The sequence below is a fragment of the Manis javanica genome, chromosome 11 (assembly GCF_040802235.1).
Source record: "Manis javanica isolate MJ-LG chromosome 11, MJ_LKY, whole genome shotgun sequence".
In the NCBI taxonomy this organism is placed as follows: domain Eukaryota; kingdom Metazoa; phylum Chordata; class Mammalia; order Pholidota; family Manidae; genus Manis; species Manis javanica.
Window position 1 is genome coordinate 35689219 of NC_133166.1, and position 21634 is coordinate 35710852.

Sequence of the window (21634 nt, forward strand, 5' to 3'; positions counted from 1 at the left end):
TGCCCATTTGTCTCCACCTGCTCAGGCTGGCCTGAGGGAACCCTACATACCCCAGAGGGGCTGACTCCTGGGGATCTGTGACTCCCTGGCACAGTACTGGGTGTTCTGAGTGGCTGAAGGGGCAGGATACTGTTGGTGCAGAAGCCGTGGTTGGACAGGGCCAGGAGGTAGGCTGGGGTTGGAGGGACTGGGAGCTGTGGTCCAAGTAGGGGCTAGGGATCTGGGGGGCAGGAACCTACAGGTTTAGGGCCATAAGGAGCAGGGGAACATGCCAAGCCCAATGCCTAGACAGCCTCTGAGACAATTCTAGTAATTGCTGCTTCCAGCCCTGAGACTAGAGACAATCTTGCTTTCAAAAGAGCTTCCTTTTACTCCCACCCCCTCCCTCTTGCTTCATTTTTTTCTAATAAGGAGGAGTTCACCCTGTGCTGGAGCCAAGGGGAGAATTTAATGAAAATCGATGGAGAAATTAAAGATGAGCAGGGGGGGAGGGGAAGCAGTTGCAATTTCAAGTCCAAGAAGAAAATAATCAGTTGCAAAGATGGGAAAGCTGCTGCGTAGCTCCATGCAGCTCCCTGACTCCCCCGCCAATTCCTGAAGCAGCTTCTTGGGATTGAGATGGCCTGACACCTGAAGGGTCCGGCCGGAGACACGGAGTTCTGGACTCAGCTATTGAAAACCCAGAGACCATGGGCAGGAGGGAGTGGGGTACAAGGAGGGTAACAGGGAGGCTCCACTGTTCTAGCTGCTGTTTCACAGGGCTTTCTCTCCACTGCCTGTTCCCTGTAGAGGTGCAGATGGTCAGAAATAGGCGATAGTTGCAAAAACAAACTCAAAAAACTAGTTTCTCTTATTCTTTTGCTTATTTGATCCTCAGTCATTTTGCAAGGATGGCATGGAGAGATGGTCATGCCCGTTTTACAGAAGGGGTAGTTGAGATTGGAAGGCATAGGGACACTGGGAGAGGCAGATCTGGGGCTGAGAACCCTATTCTTTTCCTCCCAGACATAGGTTCAGTTTGCTACAACATTCCCTCCACCATCCACCCTCCCATTAGCTGTGCAGACCCCAGGGCAAGGCAGCTACTCTAGCTCCGTGGAGCCAGTTCTAATATGTAAGTGAGGCTGGGTGGGGAGAGGGCAGCTATGGATGCCTGGCAAAAAAGTCATTACTTAATTGAAGTACCTTTTTTTACCTAGGAGTAGCACTAGAGAGGAGAGAGAGAATGCCCCAGTGGAGATTCTAGATTCCTCTCCACTCCTCATGCCCCCAGGTGCAGCCCTTGGGGATGTGACTGGGCGCGTGAGAACCCCAGGTCGGCTGTCTGCTGAGACTGGCTGACAGGAACACAGGAGGGAGACTTCCACTGTCACCTACTCGGCCCTGAATGGGGCTTCCCAGAAGGACTGTGGCTCATTTGTTTCCCTGCTTTCCAAGTCTCCCTTCCTCGCCTTGAGGTTAGGGGTTGGGGACGTGAAGGAGCCCAGGATGTGAGGAGGCAGGAACTAAACTAGGTACACTGTCCCGCTCCCACTGGCCTTTCCCACTGAGGGTTAACGCTGAGAATTACAGGCCAGTATTGTCCAGATGAAGAAGGCCCTGCTGGCTCTGGGGGCCGGGGAGGATGCATTTCATGCATGAGGAACACCCTGAGTTTGGAGAAGGCATGGGGCCGCCCGGGAGCCTGGCCCTCAGTGTGACTGCCTAGCCCTGAGGGCGGCAGCTCCGCTTGGCCACGTTCCCATGCGCTGTGCAACAGCGGCCTCTGGCGGACAAGAGCGGCAGCAGCGGCCAGGAGAGGCTGCCTGGGCTGCTTCTCCAGGAGCTGGTGAGGCAGGTGGGCTCTGAGCCCCAGAACCAGTGGTCGGGACCAGGGTGTGTTAGATGTGTCGTGTGTGTCATGTGTCGTGTGTGTGGGCAAATTCAAGTCATTAGGGGCTTAAGAAGTCATTTTTGTAGATAAATGTGATAGGAAAAAGAAAAGGAGTTGGTTGGGCTGGGAATTCCGGTGCCTCTTCTCGAGTTGACTGTGTGTCAAGAGGGTGGTGCTCCTCAAAGAGTAGTCAAAAAAGAGCTGGGCACCTCTCCCTCCTTGTGAGTTCGTAGAGGGGGCTGTGGTGTGTGTGTGGGGTGGGATGAGGAGCAGCGAGCTCAGCAAGTAAGTGTTGGTCAAAGAGCTTTTCCTGGCTGCACCCACAGCAAACTGGTGGGAGCAGATAGAAGCCAGGAGCCAGATGTGCACATGACGCTGACGCTGGGGAGAAGGGAAGCTGTGCCGCAGGGAAGCGACGTTACTCAGGGGTTGGCCCAGGTGCAGAGGGGCCTGCCCCATCAGTGTGCCTCTCCCATTGGCTTCTGGGGTGGTGCAAGTGCTAGTCTGGAGGTGAGCAGAGGGGAGGAATCAGCTGTGACAGGGAGGAGAGGCAGCGAGGAGACAGGACGTAGAAGGGGACAGGTCTGGGGCAGACTTTGAGTAGGGAGGACTCACTTCCTGGCAACAGCCGGGCACTGACAGCTCCAGAGCAGAGCTGGAACAGTGTCCCCTGGTCCCTGACAGCAAGTGCTGGGTCTCTGGTCCCACTCAGAAACAAGAAGAGACAGACAGAGGGACAGATGATGAGGAGAGGAAGAGACTGTCAGAAGGACGAGTGGGAGGGAGATGGGAAGACACACACAAAGATAATGAACACAGTGTCTAAAGGATGTTTGACAATTTGTTTTAAGAACAATCATCTACTCTAATTATTTTCTATTTATATCCTTAAGTGATTCAATCCTTGATTTCTCTCCACCTCAATAACTCACCTCTCTCTACCTCACTGATTTGCCTGCCAGACTGGTTATATAATCCCTTTCAACCATTGTTTCATTTCCTATTATGTATTAATATTTGTATTCATCCATTTTGACACTTAGCTTTTAATCAAAGATTCTTGTTTGAAGTAGCAAAAGAGAATGAGTGGGGTCTAGGGTATATTAATTTGGGAAGTGGATAGTATTATCCCCCTGAGGGCCTGTTTTACTTTCTCTAGCTTTCTGTTGGGCTATCAACTCTACCACATCTTCTTCAAACAAGTACCTTATTTTAACCCCTTATGTCCCTCACAGACTTTGTCCTGAACCTCACCCTGATCTGGTTTATATCCTACATTCAGACTGTGCTTGTGGCCCATGGGTTCATTTTTATCACTTGCTGCCTTGCCCTGTCCCTTGACCCACACTTGCCTTTGCTTCCTTGCGCATGCCCCTTGCCTCCCTATCTGACTACATTGAATTTTCCTTCTGGCTGTACCCTGGGCAAACAAATCAATCCTGCCTGCATCCCTGAGCTGGATTCCAGCTGCTTTGTGGTTGCCACTGGCCTTTTCCTCCCTCCCTCTCTCCCTCCCTCCCTCCCTTCCTTCCTTCCACAGATTTTAGGTGTCAGAGTGGAAAGAAAGGCGAAGGAGGAAGTTCAGAGACCAGCACCACTGATATGTGCTGGGCTTTTTATACTAGCCTGTGACCCTTAGGTCTTTGCATAAAAGTCATCACTGATGCTTTTCCAATAACCATCAGGAGAACCTTGCTCATAAATCTGATGTGATGTTGACTGTATGTTTGGGGGTCCTCAGCTGTGTGGGTCCCATACTTCTTCTGTGTGCTCCCTGGGAGGAATCTCAGCTCACCAGCTCTCTGTGTCCAGAGTCCAGATGCACGGGCCCCGCTGCCCGGGCGATGACCAGGCCAACCCAGCCTTCCATGCCCTCCCATGAGGAAACCTTGGCCTTGAGACCAGCCCCATCCCATTCTTTGTAAAAGCTAATTACATGTAAACATTTCCAGCAGCAGTCTCTGGAGGGATGCAAAAGTGATTAGACTGTTCTTTTGGCATCATCGAGTTTATGACTGGGGATGGGAAGTGGGTGGTTTAAGGATGGGACTTTCCAAAAATGGGGCAGTGTTTGCGGAAGCTCCCTCAGGTGGGGCTACTCCTGGGCCCCCCATAGGCTGAGTCGAGCAGCCCGCACTGTCCCGGGCCTCTCACCAGGTTCTCCTTTCACTGGCTTTCCAAAGGTGCCATGGAGGAGGGCACCGGGCAAGGAGTGGGGAGACCAAGATGGGATTCCAGCACTGACGTTAACCGGCTTCATGGCTGCAGTCATCTCTTCCCCTCCCTGGGCCTCTGTTTCCTCATCTTTCAGCCCACACTTCATAAAGCAACCGCTTTGTGCCAAACCTCAGAGAAGATTCAGAGCAGGAGTGCCTGGAGCAGCTTGAATCTAGTGTGTGGATGGCATGTAAACTGATGAGGATGATCTGACACAATGAGCGCTCTGGCCACGGTAGGACCGCGGGGTGTGGCAACTGGGACCACAGAGCCCCTCTGTCCAGGGGCGGCAGGTGCATGCTCACAGAGGGGCTGTCTTCTCACCTGGGTCGGGGGGAGTGAGGAGAGCAGACAGGGAAGATGACCACTTCAACTTTTCAGACTGAGATGCCTGTGGAATAGCCAGACAAATTAGTTTTGGGATTAAACAGAAGGAGTAACAGTGGCAGGTTCGAAATGTAAATGTGGCTCTCAGGACAGCAGGCCAGGGCTGCAGGGGTGGGTGTGGGGGTCATCACAGTGAGTCAGTGAGGCCACTTGAGTCTGGGAGCTATTGACTGAGATGGTACCAAGTGGGCTGATGGTCCAAGGCCTGGGGTAAGCCGCTTCAGGTGATGCAAAGGGGGATAGGCTAGAAGAGAGCATGATAAGCAGCAGTTAGCTAGTGAGGACATGAGCCCCCAAAGTGGGGTATCACGGAGTCCCAGGAAGGAGAAAGGGCCTAGATGGAGTGTGTTCTCAGCAGGGACAGGGTTACAGGGGCCGGGTAAGGGAAGGACTGAGAGCCTGGACTCTGCACCCAGCTTCCCAAATCCTTGGCAGGCATGTGACCGCTCCCTCTCACTCTCTCGCCTCCCTCTCAGGTTTTGTTTATGTGTCTATGTTTGTTCTTTCTTCCGTATTCATCATCTTTCAGTGCCCAGTTCAGTGGGCACACCAGGTGGGTGCTCAGTTAATGTTGGTCAAACCGTAAAGAGAAGGAAGGATCCTAGTACTTTTCTCTCTGTTCCCTTCTGACAGATTATGATTAGTCATTTTATTGGTCCTGGTTAGGAATTGAAACAGCAGTCACTCCCTTTTTAGAAGCTCTACTTCTGGGTTGTATGATCTGAAGATGTCCAAACAAATGGGTAAACTTGAGGGCCCCAACCCAAAGGGCTCAGGTTTCAAGGGGGCTTCAGTCCCAGAGGACACTCACTACAGGAAGGTGTGCTAGAGCTCAGTATCCCAAGTCTAGAGATGACCGCAACCCCTGGATGGAGATGGGGGGAGTGATGACGCCACCATCTGGCAGGCATTGTACATGCATTATCTTAGTTAACTTCTATTATCTGAGGTTGGTATTTTAAAGAAAAAAGGCTCAAAGTAGATATAAGAATAGCCTAGCTAGTAAAATACAGAGTCAGGGTTCAGACCCAGAGAGGTGTGACTCCAGAGCCTGTGCGTGTTCTGATGCTACAGAAATTGGTTGAGGTGCTGGGAAGCCTGGAGCCCAGTTCTGTGGGGTCTTTCAGGGCCTCCCACTGTGATCAGCTGGCTGGGTTGGAGCTGTTGAGATGGTGATGGAAATGGAGATAAGCTGAGGTTGGTGGCAGCTTACTGGCAGCAGGCTAAGTGGCAGGTCAGTAGCATCAGAGGCAAAGGCCCAGGAAGTTGGCCTCAATGACAACCCACCAACTAAAAAAAATGATCAAAACCCATGAACAGGCAATTCATAGAAGAGGAGATCCAAATGGCAAAAAAAAGTAAACGATACCAAACCAAAGCATATGAAAAAACTCTTAGCTTCATTACGTAAGTGGAGACATGCACATTAAAATGGAAATTTTACACACCCACCAAATTGGCAAAAACTAAAAATCTGACAGTACTAAATGTTGACATGAGTATGGAGTTAAGTGAGCTTATACATTGTTGGTGGAAATATAAATGCTACAGCTGTGCTGCAGAACAATTGGGGAACACCAGTAAAATTAAAGATGTGCAGAATCTATGAGCTAGTAATGCCACTCCGAACATTGAGAACCCTAGAGAAACCAGCATGTGTGCACCAGAAGATATTTAGAAGAATATCTATAGAAGCACTATATGTTATAGCAAAAACTGGGGAATGACTCAAGTGACCACTGACAGAGGAGGATACATAAGTGAATTGCAATTAATTTATATGATGAAATACCACACAGCAGTTAAAATAAATGGCCCTTAGCCACATGTAATGGCAGGAAGGAGTTTCACAAACATAATGCTTACTGGGGAACCAAGCATATTACTATATACAGTATGATACCATTTATGTCAAGTTCAAAACCTTGTAAAACTAAACAATATACCCATGCAATAAACCTGTAAAGAAAACAAGGGAATAATAAGCAAAAAATTCAGGGTAGTGGCTTATCCAACTGGGAAAATAGCAGACATATGAGATCAAGAATGGTGTACAGGGAATTTTCTGTTTTTATTTTTTCCCTTATTTTGGAAAGTCTAGATATTGAGCATATACATATATACATATATGTATGTGGTCATTTGATTATATCTTATACTTCATAAATTTGCAGTACACATATTTTTTTTGAAGGGATGATATATTTCATAATTAATAAGTTACCATAAAAGATCTGAAACATATAAAACAAATTAGAAGGGAAGTAGGACAGTGGGCCATAGCACAGACAGGATACCACAGATACCCTTTCTGGGAAATTTAAGGGCAGAAAAGGAATCAGTGTCACTTTCCTGGGGTCAGGAATCTGTGGAATCCATGTTCCTGAGTTGGCTTCTCTCCAAAGCTGCCCTTCCCTCTACTGGCCTTTGCTCACTATCGCCCCTCCACCTGCAATGCTGTTCCTCTACCTTTACCTGTCTAAATTGTGTTCTTAAATCTTAGGCCAAGTTTTAATCACTTACACCTATTCCCTATTTACTGAAAGCCTACTATGTGTGAGGCCCAGAGCAGCCACAAGTGACCAAGCTGTGGTTCCCAGGCTTGCAGAGTATCCAGAACAGGAGAAACAATAGACAAGGGAGCAGAGAATTGTATCACAAGGGTACTCCTGCACATTGCTGGTGCCTAAAGTCAACTATAGACCTTGTTAAAGGCAGATCCCAGGCTTTCCCAGAGAGTCCTATGGACTCGGTCTGGGTGGGGGGCCCAGGAATGTGCTTTTAAGAAACCCTGTGGATTTGGTGCATCTGGTCCACAGAGCTCACTTGGAGAAGCCATGTGATCAGTGCTATGATGATAGCAGACGTGCTTGGGTGGGACCTCTGAGGAGGGCTGCCTCCCCCAGCTGGGGTGTTACCTTTCAGGAGGCCCCCATAGAGCATCTGCATTGGGAATCACATCGTAAAATGGTTATTTGTGGATAAGTCACCTGCCCTGTTGCAGGGGACACCCTGCCCTGGTTCACCTCTGCGGCATAAGGCCTGGCACATAGTACGTGCTCAGGGAACATGTGCTTAACAGGTCTGCACAGCAGCATCCTGGACTAGAGAGCCTGGCATCCAGGCCTTAGGTGGCACCAGGCTCTCAGGGGCCATCAACTCCTCGGCCTCTCTGGTGTGTACAGGTTGGCCCCTCTCCAAGCACATGATGGGGACTAGGTTTGGGTCTGGTTTTGGTCTGACTAGGGTTGTCACCTTGGTCAGCAATGCAGCCCCATCTACATTCACGTTGAGATTAAGGAGACTGGATGACCAAGACATTCCTCTGGTGGGACCCTGAGCACAGCTGTGGATGGTGCTGGAAGGAGGAAAGGGACAGAGGCCAGACAGGCCTAAGAGGTTCCTCATGTTGGCAATAGGGCTGCTTCCTGTTTCTAGTCCAGAGCAGCCCCCTGCCTTCCATGGGCTCAAGGGACCCCCCGTCCTCACCCCGCTCTGAGGCCTCACTCTCTGAGGGCCTGTCAAACAGCTGGCATGAATCCCAGCCTGCCAGGGGCTACCGGGCTAATGTTTGTTCTCTTTTATTAAGTACCTACAGGTGAGTTTTATTGCAGACAGTTCCCTAAGCTCCTGTTTCCACATTTGTCTCTCTTGAGTCTGAGATTGCCAAAGGCTTTCATAGCTAATGGACCTTACATCTCCCAAGAGCCATTTAAGGGTGGCCCAGCACCTGGTGGTGGTAATTAGTCAAACAAAGCGCAAACTTCTGGAGAGCCACTGGAGCTGAGTGGCAGGAAGTCAGGGTGTAGGGACAGGAGCTCCAGGCCTATGGCAGGGGTGGGAGCATCAGCCCAGGCTTCTCCTTACCTCACCTCACCTCTTTCTGGCTCTTCCCCTACCCTTCACTCCTAGCAGGAGAAGGACTTCTTGGTGCTTGGCAGCAGGGTCGCCAAGCAGGCTGGTGACCTGGGCATTCGGAGGGGCTGCAGTAGCACTTCCGAGCTAACTTTGATAAGTTACTGCCCGCCTTGTCCTCCAAAAAGTCTCATCTGTGGACCCCTGAAGGAGGCAGAGGTCTGAGCTCAGCTGTCACTTCTCAGGAGGCACTATCATATTCTGTTCAAAACCATAGGCTCTGAAGCTAGACAATTTGGGTGAATCAACTATTTTTAAAGCCTGTGATCTTGAGCAAATCAATAAACCTTCCTGTGTTGGTTTCTTCATCTGTAAAATGGGAATAGTAATAATACTGACCTCAGGGTTATTAGGATGAAATGGTTTAATAACATATGTGCTGCACTTGGAGCAGTAGCTGGCATGTAGTAAGTCCTCAATAAGCAGAAGCTATTATTATGGCAAGAGCAGGTCTGGCCAGAGTGGAACTGGGAAGCTGAACTCACTGGGCGTTCATGTCCCACCATGCCCACCATGTTCCTTTCTGGTCGGGCAAAGAGCAAAGCCTCCAGAGAGGCTCTTTCTGTGGGAAAGGATGGTAGGTGAGAAGCTGGGAAAACACTGAGCTCAGCCTACTGCTAACCCAAGAATGGGAGGAGGGAGCCATTGTTTCTTGAGCATCCCTTTTGGATGTAGCATCACGTGCTTCAAATCTTTACTCCCCCAAAACCCTGTTGGTGGATGAAGATACAGAGTCTCAGAGAGGCTAACTTACTAATGCCAAGCCATACAATGCAAGTAAAAGGGAGCCAGGGCTGGAGCTTGGAGGTGCGAGAGTTTTAGTGACTGTTCTTTCTACTACAATTTGTGGTGGTGAATGACCAGGGTTTGGCCCCTGCATATGTGGCTTGCTGTCTGCTGTCTAAGAAGCCCATGGGAGGTCACTGATTCCTGCTGGAGTCAAAGGAGAGGACTCCAGGTGCCAGACTTTGGGTCATTTTGGGGCTCCACACTGTGCCCTGGACTGTTCAGAAAATCTAAGGCTGGACCCTATAAGGGGACTTGAGTCTCTGTCTCTTTTTATCATGAGCAGTGGTATTCTCCCAGTATAAACAGGGACCTGCCCTCTCTCCATCTGCAGGTGGATGGTGTGCTGTGCTTGGCTGAGATCCTGACGGACGACAGCCACTCGGAGGCCACGCGGGCTGAGGCTGCAGCTGTGGTGGCCCAGGTCACCTCCCCACACCTGCCCTTTACCCAACACCTCAGCAGCTTCCTGGAGAGCATGGAGGAGATCGTAACAGCTCTTGTCAGTGAGTCATCTGGGCAGGAGGGGACCACGGGGTGAGGGAGCCTTGTCCCAGTTGTCTTCAGGATGGGCCAGGAAGGCCTTCCTGCCCCCAACTCACTGAACCCCACATATCTCCTGCATAGATGACCACGCTAGCTGAAATCCCACCATTTGTGTCACAGTCAGGCTCACAAAGAGCTCTGTTGTAAAGCCTTCTATTAAAATGCACACAGCCCTCCAAGAAGCTCTTTGAATTGCAGCCAGGTTGGGATGAACTGGCCTTTCGGGATGGAGGCCAGGACAAGCCCCATGGAGGAGAGGGGCCTCAAATGTTGAGGCTCAGGTCCTTGGCCAGAGAGACTCTGATGGGCTTTGTTTCTGAAGTTCTCAGACTATTGTACCCAACAGATGTGGCAGCAATGAAGGGCAAATGACTTCTCAGGAAGCACCAGTCCAACCCAGCCGCTGCCTGCAGCCCCACCACTGGTCTCACATCCTGCAGTCTTGAAAGCGTTTACTCTTCCAGGTTCCCTGATTCAGACATAGGTACTCTTGGCAGGAGAATCATAGTCTGATATCTAGAATATGCTCTTCCCCAGCTTTCCCTTGTAAAACTGCAGAAACAGACTGGTCTGGGTAAAATCTTCAGGAAATTTTGTTTGCAATCCATGTCCTTTCTTTTATAAGTGCTGGTGGTGATCTGTGTTTCTGCTTCTATCCTTATCTCTGTCACTGTCTCTATGTTCATATCTTACTGCAACTGAATGAAAATTAATTTCTTCAGAGAATTTGGGGTTAGCTCTTAGAGTCATCAAGCCAGGGCTAAGAATATCTAGAATAGCACAAATTTATGGGCAGCATAGAACACTGGACTAGGAGTCAAGGCACTCAGGTTTACATTTTTATCTTTTCATTCATCCAGTCAACAAAGACTTATTGACCTGCAACCCTGGACAGGTACTGGCTGAGATGCTGCCCTTCACTTGCCATGTCACATTGGAAAGCTTACTTTACAATTTTTCTAGCATATAAAACAGACAGTTGCATTCTTCTCCCAAGGATTCTGCCAGCTGTAGAGTTTTAAGATCTGCAAGATTTGCACACAAGAAACATCAGTTAAGTTGACTTTCTGGCTGATTCTAGTCACTGGGACACTGGCACCCATAGTCCAGGCTGGGATAAATCAATTTGCCAACATCCACATTTATTCAAAGTTTAGAAAACATAGAAGCTGAAGTAAAAAGTCTTGGCTGGAGGGAACTCAAGAGACTGTAAAGTTCAATTCCCACTCAAAAGGAGAAGCTGAGGCCGAGAGAGGTTGAGTAACTTTCTCAAGGCAATATAACAGTGTTAGGATTCACTTAGGCCAGGAGTCTCATACTAAGTCACCCACAGAAGCCAGGCAGGAAACAAATGAGTTGCAGAGGGCCAGATGAAGAAGAAAATCAGGAGGTGTGAATTCTGTATGGAACTGAAAATCATGTGCACTGGCTGAGGAAGGACAGTCATGGATAAGCTCCAGCTGATCATTGCCATGCAGGAAAGCCCCGTTTTTAAAGATAAGACAAATATTCTAAGTTTCATGGAAAACCTCCTAATTTACAAATGGTAGTAAATAATACAATAAATAAACATATCCAAACATATATAGTCCAAACAACCTTTCACGATTGCCATACATCCATTCCACTTCTTTGCCTGGGCGGGATATCCCCCTGGAGACGAGGAGCCTGCCTCTTTCTTTCCCCCAATGAAGGTGCATTGTGGAGATGCTCTGAGAGTCAGCAGTTGGTGTATCTTCTGGGCAGCGTGCCAGGGCTCTGTTCTTTGGTGGCAAATAGCCCTCCAATTTCTTGCTATTCCCTGGAAACATTTATAAATGAGTCATTGAAATTCTCAATTTAATCTTCCTAACACATCCCAGGTGATGCAGACTGTCGTTCAAAGGAGTGTGCACCAAAATTAAAAGGTACTTAGATGGTTGTGTTAATAATTGCTGCCTCAGAGGCAATGGCGACTGCATAAGAATGAGGGTGGGTGTTTGGACCTGGTAGAAATCTTGTAGCAAAGTGGGCTGTTGAGTCCTTGGATGTGAAGAAGTTGATCTGGAAAGGGTTGGCTGTCCACAGTGGTTGCCCCCAAAATCAGAGGATAGGGCTGTTGTTGGAAAAGGGAAATCATAACATTCTTAATTCCTTGTTCTAATCCATTGTCCCAGCCCTGGATGATTAGATCAAGATCCTGAGTTGTTTAGTTTGTCATAGCTGGGCTGGGGTGAGCAGTGCTGCCCAGAGGCAGACATCACCCCCCTGATAGAACTGAAACCTAACTGCAGGACATCACCGGGAATGAGCCAGAGGCCGAGGGACGAGAGGCAGCCTAGAGTACAGACAGACCTGGGTTTGATTCTAGGCCCTAATGATTTCCAATAATCCTCAGTTCCATAAATTTGGGAAAACCAGTTAATATTTGAATCCTCAGTTCCTTCAACTATGAAATTGTGATAAAAATATTTGGTTGTTGTGAGCATGGAATGATTTAATGAAGCTTAAAAAAGTACAGCAATGCCTTATACAGAGTAAACAATTAAATGGTAGCTGCTGCTACAACTGGCTTCTCTGAGTCTCGGCTTTTATATCTGTAAATGCAGGCAACTATTTTCTACTTTAAGGGTGCTCAGAATTTAATGGCAGAGAGCACTGCAGATGGTTCAGCTAATATTATTTTCTGTCCCTTTATAGTTAAGGACCAGAAATTGCATTCACTGGAAGGTGCCAAGAGGGGCCAATTTCAGTATCAGATTCTGGAAGTATAGGTTGTTTGTAGGGAAGCAAAAACAAGATTCAGGATTGAACAGAGCTCAACTCTTCCTCCTGGACTCCCTCCCTTGGGGCTAATTTTCCTATAGTCTGGCTTCTCTTCCCGTGTTCTCGTAGAGGTGTTACCAGTGAGAAAGGACCTGGACCCAGGAAGCACCTTGACTGATGCTCAAGGTGGATCTGGCGGTGAGAAGTCAGGTCCGTGGGGATGGGTAGGCAGAACCATGCACAGAGTGCTTTGGTGCCTCTTCTTGAGGCAGGTTCCATTCTGGATCAAGTGGAGCCCATGGGGAATTGTTAAGTGGTGAAGTGATACAGGGCTTGGGAATGGTCCTCTTATCCTTAAAGACCCAACAGACCCAATTACAGATAGTCAGTGGGGGAATCTGGTTAGGTCTGGGTTATGGTCACTAGAAACAGAGAGAAAAAGCCTGACATTCAGGGGCTTGGTATTAGACTTTATGTAACCAGGTGACCCTTATCCTGGGACCAAAAGGCAATATTGAAGCTCTGCTGATGGCAGCTGGAGAGGTAGATTGTTTGTTTTAATTTGACCTCTTTCTCAAGGCAAATTCAGCAGCAATCTAGTGCATATTACTAGAGACACAAATGGACCAGGAGTTCTTTTCTACCTCAGGGCCTTCATATATGCTGTTCCTTTGAACTGGACCATGCTCTTCCCTCAAATATTGTCATGATTGCCCCACTTTCCCTTTAAGGTCTCACCTTTCACATTCTTAAGGAGTCCTTCCTTATGCACCCCATGGAGCCTCTAGTTATTCTCTGTCTTAGCATTTTCTTCTTTGCATTTATTAGAATTCCTAATTTTTTATATTGATTTTTTTAAAAGCCCATTTTCTCTTGCCACTACTAGGGTGTAAGCTTAATAGGGGTAGAGACCTGATCTGTTTTGTTCACCACACCATCCCAAGATACCACTGGTGCCTGAACACAGTGTTCCTCACTAAACACTTGTTGGATGAAGGAGTGAATACAAGTCACATACCAGAATTCAAATCCCAGTTCTGCTGCCACTTGTGTAGACAGATAAAATTTCCTCTTGGTAACTACTTTACTTATCTGCAAATGATTATCCTAACACCTGCCCAGATTTTCTCCCAGAGCTATTGTGGGAACCAAAGGAGGTAAATGATATGAAAGCACTTGGCAGTGAAGCCGTTTTTTCCCTCTTCACCACCCAGAACTGTGCCAAGAGGCCTCATCTGGGGAAGTCTTCCTGCTGGCCTCTGCGGCCCTTGCCAACATCACCTTCTTTGACACAATGGCTTGCGAGATGCTCCTGCAGCTGAATGCCATCCGCGTCCTCCTGGAAGCCTGCAGCGACAAGCAGAGGGTGGACACGCCTTACACCCGGGACCAGGTGAGAGGCTCAAGAGGGACCGGGAACAGGGACTGTAGCCATGAAGACAGAGGCCATGAGGCCAGGACTTCGGTGCCGGGGGAGACGGAGATGATGTGACCTGGTGGCACAGACAGTCCTGTTGGGCCCAGGCACCTGTAGGAAGGGAAAGGGCACTGTGTTCAGCAGGCCTCATTGCGCTTGGAGTCTCCACTCTTCCTCCTTTCCCCTCCCAACCACTATAGGGCCTTTCTTTATCTCCGTTCACACCTGTCTGTCCTAGAAGGCATGGACACCATGGGAAGGTCCCCGGACCTCCTCTGAGGGTCTGTGTCCATCTTGTTGATGCCTGTCTGACATTGTTCATCCAGTGAGTTTCTTCCCTTCTCTGCCTCCATAGACACAGGCCTGGAGCAAAGCCTCTCTTTGGGGCTTCAACCTGTCTACTAGTCTCAATGGTTTTGTATATTTGAACTTCGTACAAAGTTGTGTTCTGGGAAAAAGGATTTCACTGCTCAAAGTGTTTGGATACATTGGATGAGAGGGTTTTGAAGGGCCTTTGAGATCTAAGGTTATGAAATTCTATTCTGTGCCCCCACTGCCATATCCAGCCTCCCATTTCACCCACCAAAGCAGGGGTGGTTGGTTGCCCAGGTGGGTTTTAGGTCTCTAAATTCCACCAGGTGTCTAAGCTCTAAATTAGGTGACTCCCCTCCCAACTCCAGCTGAGCTCACTCCTGTCTGCCTGTTGGTCCCCAGTCTCCACCCATTTCTTCCTGCCTCCTCACCTGGTTGAAGCTGCCTCAGCTTCCCAAACTCCTGGAGAGGCTTCTCTGATAGCTCCAGATCTCTGGAATCACCTCCTTTTCTTGGAGGCCATACCTTGCAGGGGACTGTTGGATTTTCTAATGAACTTTATTTCTTCCTAGTAATTACAGGTCAATTTTCCCCCTCGAGGGCATGGCCAATGTTCTGTAGTTCCCCAGGATTTCTTAAGGCCTCTAGTCAGGAGCTGGCATTGATGCTGAGGTTCTCTAAGTGCTTGTTAGGGTCTGAAAGGAAAGAAACAGGATGCTGTTGCATTAGTTCTTCCTTATCTTTAGAATCCCTAACCACAGCAGTTCCCATTCAGAGAGAATTATCTAGTATATGAGCATTTGCATATGAGGGTTCTATTAATACAATGAGGTTGGTAATATCGGCCCCATTTTATAAATGAGACTATTGAGTATCAAGAGGGTATCCTCCAAATTATATGGCTGGCAAGTGGCTAGCCAGCTTAAACCTGGCCTGACTGAGAGCTTGGACTTCATCTCTCATCTGCTGCCATCTCTGAAAGTGAAGTGGAGGTAGTGGAGCTGTGGGTCAGCGAGGCTGCATGTTGATCCTGTCTGGGATTGACACTCATTAACTGGGTGACTTTGGAAGGTCACAGCCTCTTGGTTGTTGGTTTTCTCATCTACTAATTGGGTTGCACTTACAAGGTCATTGCAAGGGTGAGTGAGAGAATACATGTAAAGGAGCTGACACAACACTTTGTCCTTATTAAGTCCTTAATAAGTGATGAATATCATCATTTTTCAAATGTGGTATTCCAGGGAAGGGCACAGATAGTGAATTTTTCAAAATCCTCAACCTGGCCTTTCAAGCTGTGCATGATATGCTTCCAGAGCTCTCCTCCCATCTCAACTCCCTCTTCAAGTTGGACAAGCCCCTGTGGAGACAGGGTGTGGCAGTACAGATAGAGTGGTTGCTCACCAGGCTGGCCATTGGCCCCCTTGGCCTGAGGGGGCATGCCCAGTGCATTGCGGTCATAGCCCTTGGATATGGGAATGGGCTGGGGGCCTTCCTGCATGATCTGCCCTGCTTCTCCTCTTCTTCAGCAGATACCCTCAGTTGCTTTTAGGTCCTTTCACCTTCAAGTGCCTCTCCTGTAGCCAACTCTGGTCATTTCATACAAGATCCACTAGTGAGGCAGTAAGAACAGAGATTTTGGGGTCAGATGATCTGTGTTCAAAGCTTCTCTGCTGTTAATAATCATGTAACTTGGGTATGTCACTCAGGGCCTCACTTTTCTCACCTGTGAATAGGGTTGAATAATAGATATTTCAAAGTTGAAATAATAACATAAACTAATGAATGCAAATTATTCGTACTGTCCCTGACACATAGAAACTATTAAATAAGTGGAAGCCACCACCAATGTTATTATTATTATTATCCTTGGAAAGTGGGGCACACAGACCTGAATAGGGAATGTCCAGAGTAGAATTTTCTTGTCTGTAAAATGAGCATGGGCTCTTCCAGCTCAGGTATCCTGTGGCTCTGTGTGCAGAGACCCCTTCTTTCACCATGAGGAGTGACTGGCACCCTTCTTGAAACCTCACTGATTCCTAGGGAGGAAGGGGCTCAGGGTGGGGAGAGAATGTGGTCAAGCTCTATGCAGATGGAAGTTTCTTCTGAATCTGGAGTCGGGAGTTTTCCTGCCACCCCCACCCCCCTTGCCTCTTCCTTCTCTAACCCCCATCCACCTGCCCCCTACCCGGATCTCTCCCACCCACCCAGTCTGAGCAGGTGCTCCTCTCCCACTAACCCCAGGTTGGCTTCACCTTCTGCCCTGACTCCTGAGCAACCACTTAGCTGGTGAGAGCACACCCATTAAAGGAACAAAGGGCTCTTTCCTGTGGCCAGGGGAGGATTAAGGTGATCAGAGGGCTTTCTGTAATGAAGACAAAGAAGATGAATTAGACTCTGAAGTGCTCACCGCCCCCTGAAACACTTAGGAGATTAAATGCCCGTGAGGTTTCCGGTAATTCATGTACCAATGACGTCAGTGCTGTGTGAGCCTCCTGGTCTTGGATCTATACTTCGTCCAACTCTGCGCATCTCAGTGAGAACCTCTCCATCACCCAGCAAGCTGAGTCCACTTAACTTGTCTGGCAGGAGCCTCGATGGCCAGGCCTATCCCATAGCCACCCTCGGCCTGTAGACAGGGGTGAGGGCCGTCTTGGCTTGGGGTCTTCAATCTCCCTCTGCTAACTAGGGAAACTGGAGGTGGCCAGGCACCCAGATGAACTCCGGGCCTTACACGCCATCTGTGCGGCCTGTGTTTTCATCCCGAGGAGTGATTTTCTAGGGGTCATGCTGCCCAGGAAATCAGCTACAGGCATGACATAGGCTGGTGGGAAAGGGGCTACCTCCCTTCCACCCTGCTCTTCCAGCAATGACCACCTAGGCTTGAAAGGACCTGCTTATCTTGTTTAGCCTGTAAGAGAAACTTTCACTGAGCATGGCTTTTTGTGGCTTTCAGAAATTGTTTTCCCAGAGGCCCATGGAGAGTGCTGGCATACACTTCCCATGACAACACATTGTCTGCTGGCATTTTAGAATGTCCAGGTCGTGTAGCATTTCTGAGATCTCACTGTGAATACCATTTTTAGAAGCTCCTTTATCAAAAATGCCAGTTACTAGGGATTATAATTTTGACTCACATCAACCTCACAAAAGCCCCTATGGTTTAGAAAGTCTGGTTATACATGTATACCATGCATGACATAGTGGAAGCAGTACAGGTTTTGGGTTCAGAGAGACCTGAGTTCATATTCTGACTCTGCCATTTCCTAGCTCTGTGACCCTAGACAAATCACTTAATTTCTCTGAGTCTTAATTTTCTCATTTGTGGAAGGGGGCTAATACTATTTCCTCCCTCCCCCTGTCATTATGTTGATTGTAATGCTCATATGTTAGAACCAAAGTGGGTACTCCATAATGAATGGGGCAGGAGTCTCTGATAGAGCCAGGGATTAAGATGAGCTCAGACAGGGAATGTTAGCTTAGGGGCAGAAAGGAAATATAGTTAATGTGGTAGTGATTATAGTGTGGTGTGAGTGAATGGGTGTGTTGTTTCAGTCTCTTATGTAGGTATATGCAAGTTGTGTGTGTGTGTGCATGTGTGTGCCAGGGTTGATAAGGACTGTAAGCCACTCAAAGGAGTCAACATGCTAATTTGCATATGAATACATATGCATGTCTGCCTGTCTGGAGAGGCTTGGAGGAACCAGAATCACAATACCCAGTCCAGATCTGCTCCCAAGCCCTCTCCTTACAGAGTCCAGGGAAATCTAAGCAGGAGACTGGTCAGGCGTTTCCATGCTCTCTAACACTGTAGGCCTCACATCTCAACGTCCATGTGATTCCCAGGGACAGTCTGTGGCCTAGTGCACCAATAGGGTGGGACCTGCATTCAAGGCAGTTTTACAGCTCTTGTGGCTCTCTCTGCTAAGCCCAAGTCCCAGGCTTCCAGTCTCACCTCTTCAGTAGTGAGGAGAAAAGCAGGCCTCAAATGAGAAGACTGGAGTGAGGTCAGGCAGGGAAACGGGACAAGGGTCATGCCACTGTAAAATCTACTCAGTCTGTGAAAAAGACCCATTTTACTCTTTAACTTAATCTATAGACTTTTCTTCCTCTTTTTTCCTCCCCTTAATCAATTAAGTAACTTTGTAACCAGGACAGGAGATAAACCTCCAAAGTGTAAATAAACCTATGTGGATAAAGAATGTCACAATCTGGACCAACACAATCACCTAAATAACCTTATTCTTAAAACAAAATTTCAAGGAAATTATTACTCACCTGTATGCATCATGCCTTATGTTGACCCCTACCCAAACGACCCTATAAAAGGCCAAACCCCAACCTTTAAGTGTGCCTCCTCTCTGAGGTTGCCTGCACTCCCTTTTCTTCGAGTGTATACTTTTTAAGTAAAGCCTTCTCACTGCTCAACTTCGTGTTTTGTCTCTGTGCTTTTGCAGTGGTAAGTATCTTTGTCACTTTCCTATTTCATTCTATTTTCCAGACTTAAGCACAAGTGTTCACTCTGCCTCTCTTCTACTCCAGATAAGCAGGAAGGGGCTACTGAGAGCTCTGATTTGGGCTTGCAAGTTCCCATGGCCTGGGTGATCCAGACGGGACTGTGGCTGTACAATCATGCTCTTCGGTAGCCTGACTGAAAATCTCCTTTCTTTGCCTTTGGGCAGTTCTCATAATATAGTCTCACTCCATCCAGTGCTCCGCAGCTCCCCCAAATCCTGAGGTAGTAGGCTTAGTTCCTGTGCTGTGCAGATCTAAGTGGACACTGGATGCCAGGTGACCCTGGTTTTAGGAGTTGGCAAGGGATCTTCCCTGTGCCAAGCAGGAGTTCAGTGAACTTCCCTCCCTCTGCTCTTCCCTGCTCTCTGCTGCTTGCAAGGCAGCTGCCATTCTCTGCTTCTTTTGCTTTAATGAATTCCTTCCTTTCCCACACTCTTCTACCTGCTCAAGAATTCTTTCTCGTCCAGGATCAAGAGCTCTCCTCTGTCCAGGTTGAGGTTTCACTTGGTGTGCAGGGAGAGACCTCCCCAGATGCAGCTGCCTGGCAACACAAGCACCAGAATAGGAGCGGTGTGTTGTCTCAGAGCGCAGGCAGGTGCCCTCCTAGTCTCTGTGCCTGCTCAGCTCTCAGCTGCTGGGCCCCTGACCATGTAGATCAGAAAGAGAGAGAGGCTCGGTGAGAAGAAAAAGAGGAAGGAGAGGGCTGGACCTCCTGGAGCTCCCTGCATTGAGGCCTTGGGGAAGAAAATGCGTTCAAAGAAAACATACCCTTTCTCCCTCTGACCCCTTCATTCTTCAGACCAATGTCCTTATCTTGATTTTTTCCTGCTTTAGTAGAAGAAGTGGTATGAAGGCAAGACAGCAGGATAGAGAAGCACTGGGCTTCCCCTAGAAGGGATTTTCCTGGCTGGCTTCAGGGCTGCGAGTGACAATGTTGTTATAGCTTTTGGAGAGTTACTGTGGTGATAATAGAAATCTAAGTATTCCATCTAGCAATTAAAGTATAATTCTAATTATAATCATATGAATTGTTGGCCTTTTTGTCTTAATGAGTGCACAGCATAAAAGCAATCATAATTTTTTTATTAATACCTGTCACATTTTCTGTGTTGTAAGTTCTATCAGATCAGAGCACCTGCCTCTGTTTGGGTGGCCTGGGTAACCCTCATTTGTCTTTTATGTAAAGTGGTCTTCAGTGTTAGTTTACAGAAGAGCCAATGAAAGGGACACAGGCAAAATAAGGGTGAGAGCACAGGCAGACATTGCTGAGGATGTTGGACAGGCCTGGGTCACACCATGGGATCAAGGGTTGTGGTCTAGGGTTCCCCAGTCACCTGCCCTGGGCCAGTGCAGAGCAAACCTTCTCCTCTGCATGTGTGCTGACATCAAAAGGCTTTGATAGCCTCCTTCTCCGTGCACAACAGCATCTCTCCTTAAATCAGTGACATGGGAAGACCCCTGCTGTTCTGGTTCAATTTGCTACTCACCTCACTTTCCTTAAGGTGGTCAGTCAGCCCTTGGGAGGCCAAAGGAAAAATGATTTCAGAATGGTACAGAAAGTAGTGAGCACAAAGTTTGTTGGGTTCTCTGCTGGAAAGGGCTCCTCCTGTGCTGGGATCTTGCCTACCTTGGGGAATGATCTCACATTAGCTACATCTTTGGTAACACTGGGTATGACATTAGCTACTACTCCTTGATGTAATCTTTCAGGGTCTATGTATTTTCAAGCTGTTTCCCAGAGGTAAGCAATACTCATTATATTTTACGAATGTTCTGAGGTGCTTGATAAAACATTAATTCACGTAATGCTCGTAACAGTCTTACGAATTATCTTAAATTTATCTCCTATTATAGGCCAAATAATGCCTCCCACCGAAATGCCCACATTCTAATCCTCAAAACCTGTGAATATGCTACAGCATGTGGCCAAAGGGATTTTGCAGGTGTGATTAAGTTAAGGATCTGGATATAGGAGTATTATCCTGGATTATCTATGTGGCTCCAATGTAACCACAAGGGTTCTTATGAGAAGGAGGCAGAAGGGTCAAAGTCAGAAAATGAGATCTAATTGGGGAAACAGAGGTCAGAGTGATGTGGTGCCAAGAGCCAAGCAGTGCAAACAGCCTCTGGAAACCGGAAAAGGCAAAGCCGTGGATTCTCCCTTAGAGCCTCCAGAAGCCGCGCAGCTCTGTCAACACCTTGATTTTAGCTCCGTGAGACCCTTGTAGGACTCTGACCACCAGAACTCCAAGATAAAACTACAGTGTTTTAAGCCACCAAATTTATGGTAATTTATTACAGCAGTAATAGAAAATTTACACACCTTCATTAACTAAGGCATTGAAAGGTTAAGTACATGACCAAGATTAAATGGAAAATAAATAGAGCCAAGATTTGAAATTACACTGATCCATGCTCTTAGCTACTACACTATACTGCCTTTCACCTAGGACCTCTCTTGAGGCCGATGTCCTGTTTTCACCAAATAACCTGCAGAGGGAATAACGCCCTTTAGGAGGATTAGGACTGAATTGAGAATCATCAGACAGGACTGAATTAGCCTGGCCAGGGGAAAACTGCCTGGATCCTTCAGTGTTGTTATCTTGCATTCAATGAGGTGAACCAGTTGTCCCTAAACTCCCAGCTTGTCCCTAAAATCCTGAGCTTAACTGTGAGGAGAAACTTTGATCCCCTTGCTCTCTAGATCACATGCATAGGATGTTTCAAAAGAGGGCTCAAAACAGGGCATAATTGGCATTTATTCAAATTGTGCTTAATTGAATACTTCATCTGAACCTCAGAAAACCACATGGGGTACAGGTTCTGCAAAGAGGAAGTAATTTTCATTAACAGGATCTAAATTAGTCTGACACAAAGACCTACCTGTGCCTGAGACAGCTAATAATTGCCATGTAATGAACCTG

At 47.8% G+C, this 21634-nt stretch overlaps 1 protein-coding gene across 3 annotated transcripts in view; it reads left to right on the plus strand.

Moving 5' to 3' along the window:
- Positions 1 to 21634, plus strand: part of INSC (INSC spindle orientation adaptor protein) — a 129747-nt gene that overhangs the window by 95477 nt on the left and 12636 nt on the right. For all 3 annotated transcript variants that reach the window (XM_073216249.1, XM_037026962.2, XM_017649056.3), the window contains 2 exons: positions 9513 to 9684; positions 13684 to 13862. In XM_073216249.1, the coding sequence (XP_073072350.1) occupies positions 9513 to 9684; positions 13684 to 13862 (351 nt within the window). The remainder of the gene's footprint in view (positions 1 to 9512; positions 9685 to 13683; positions 13863 to 21634) is intronic.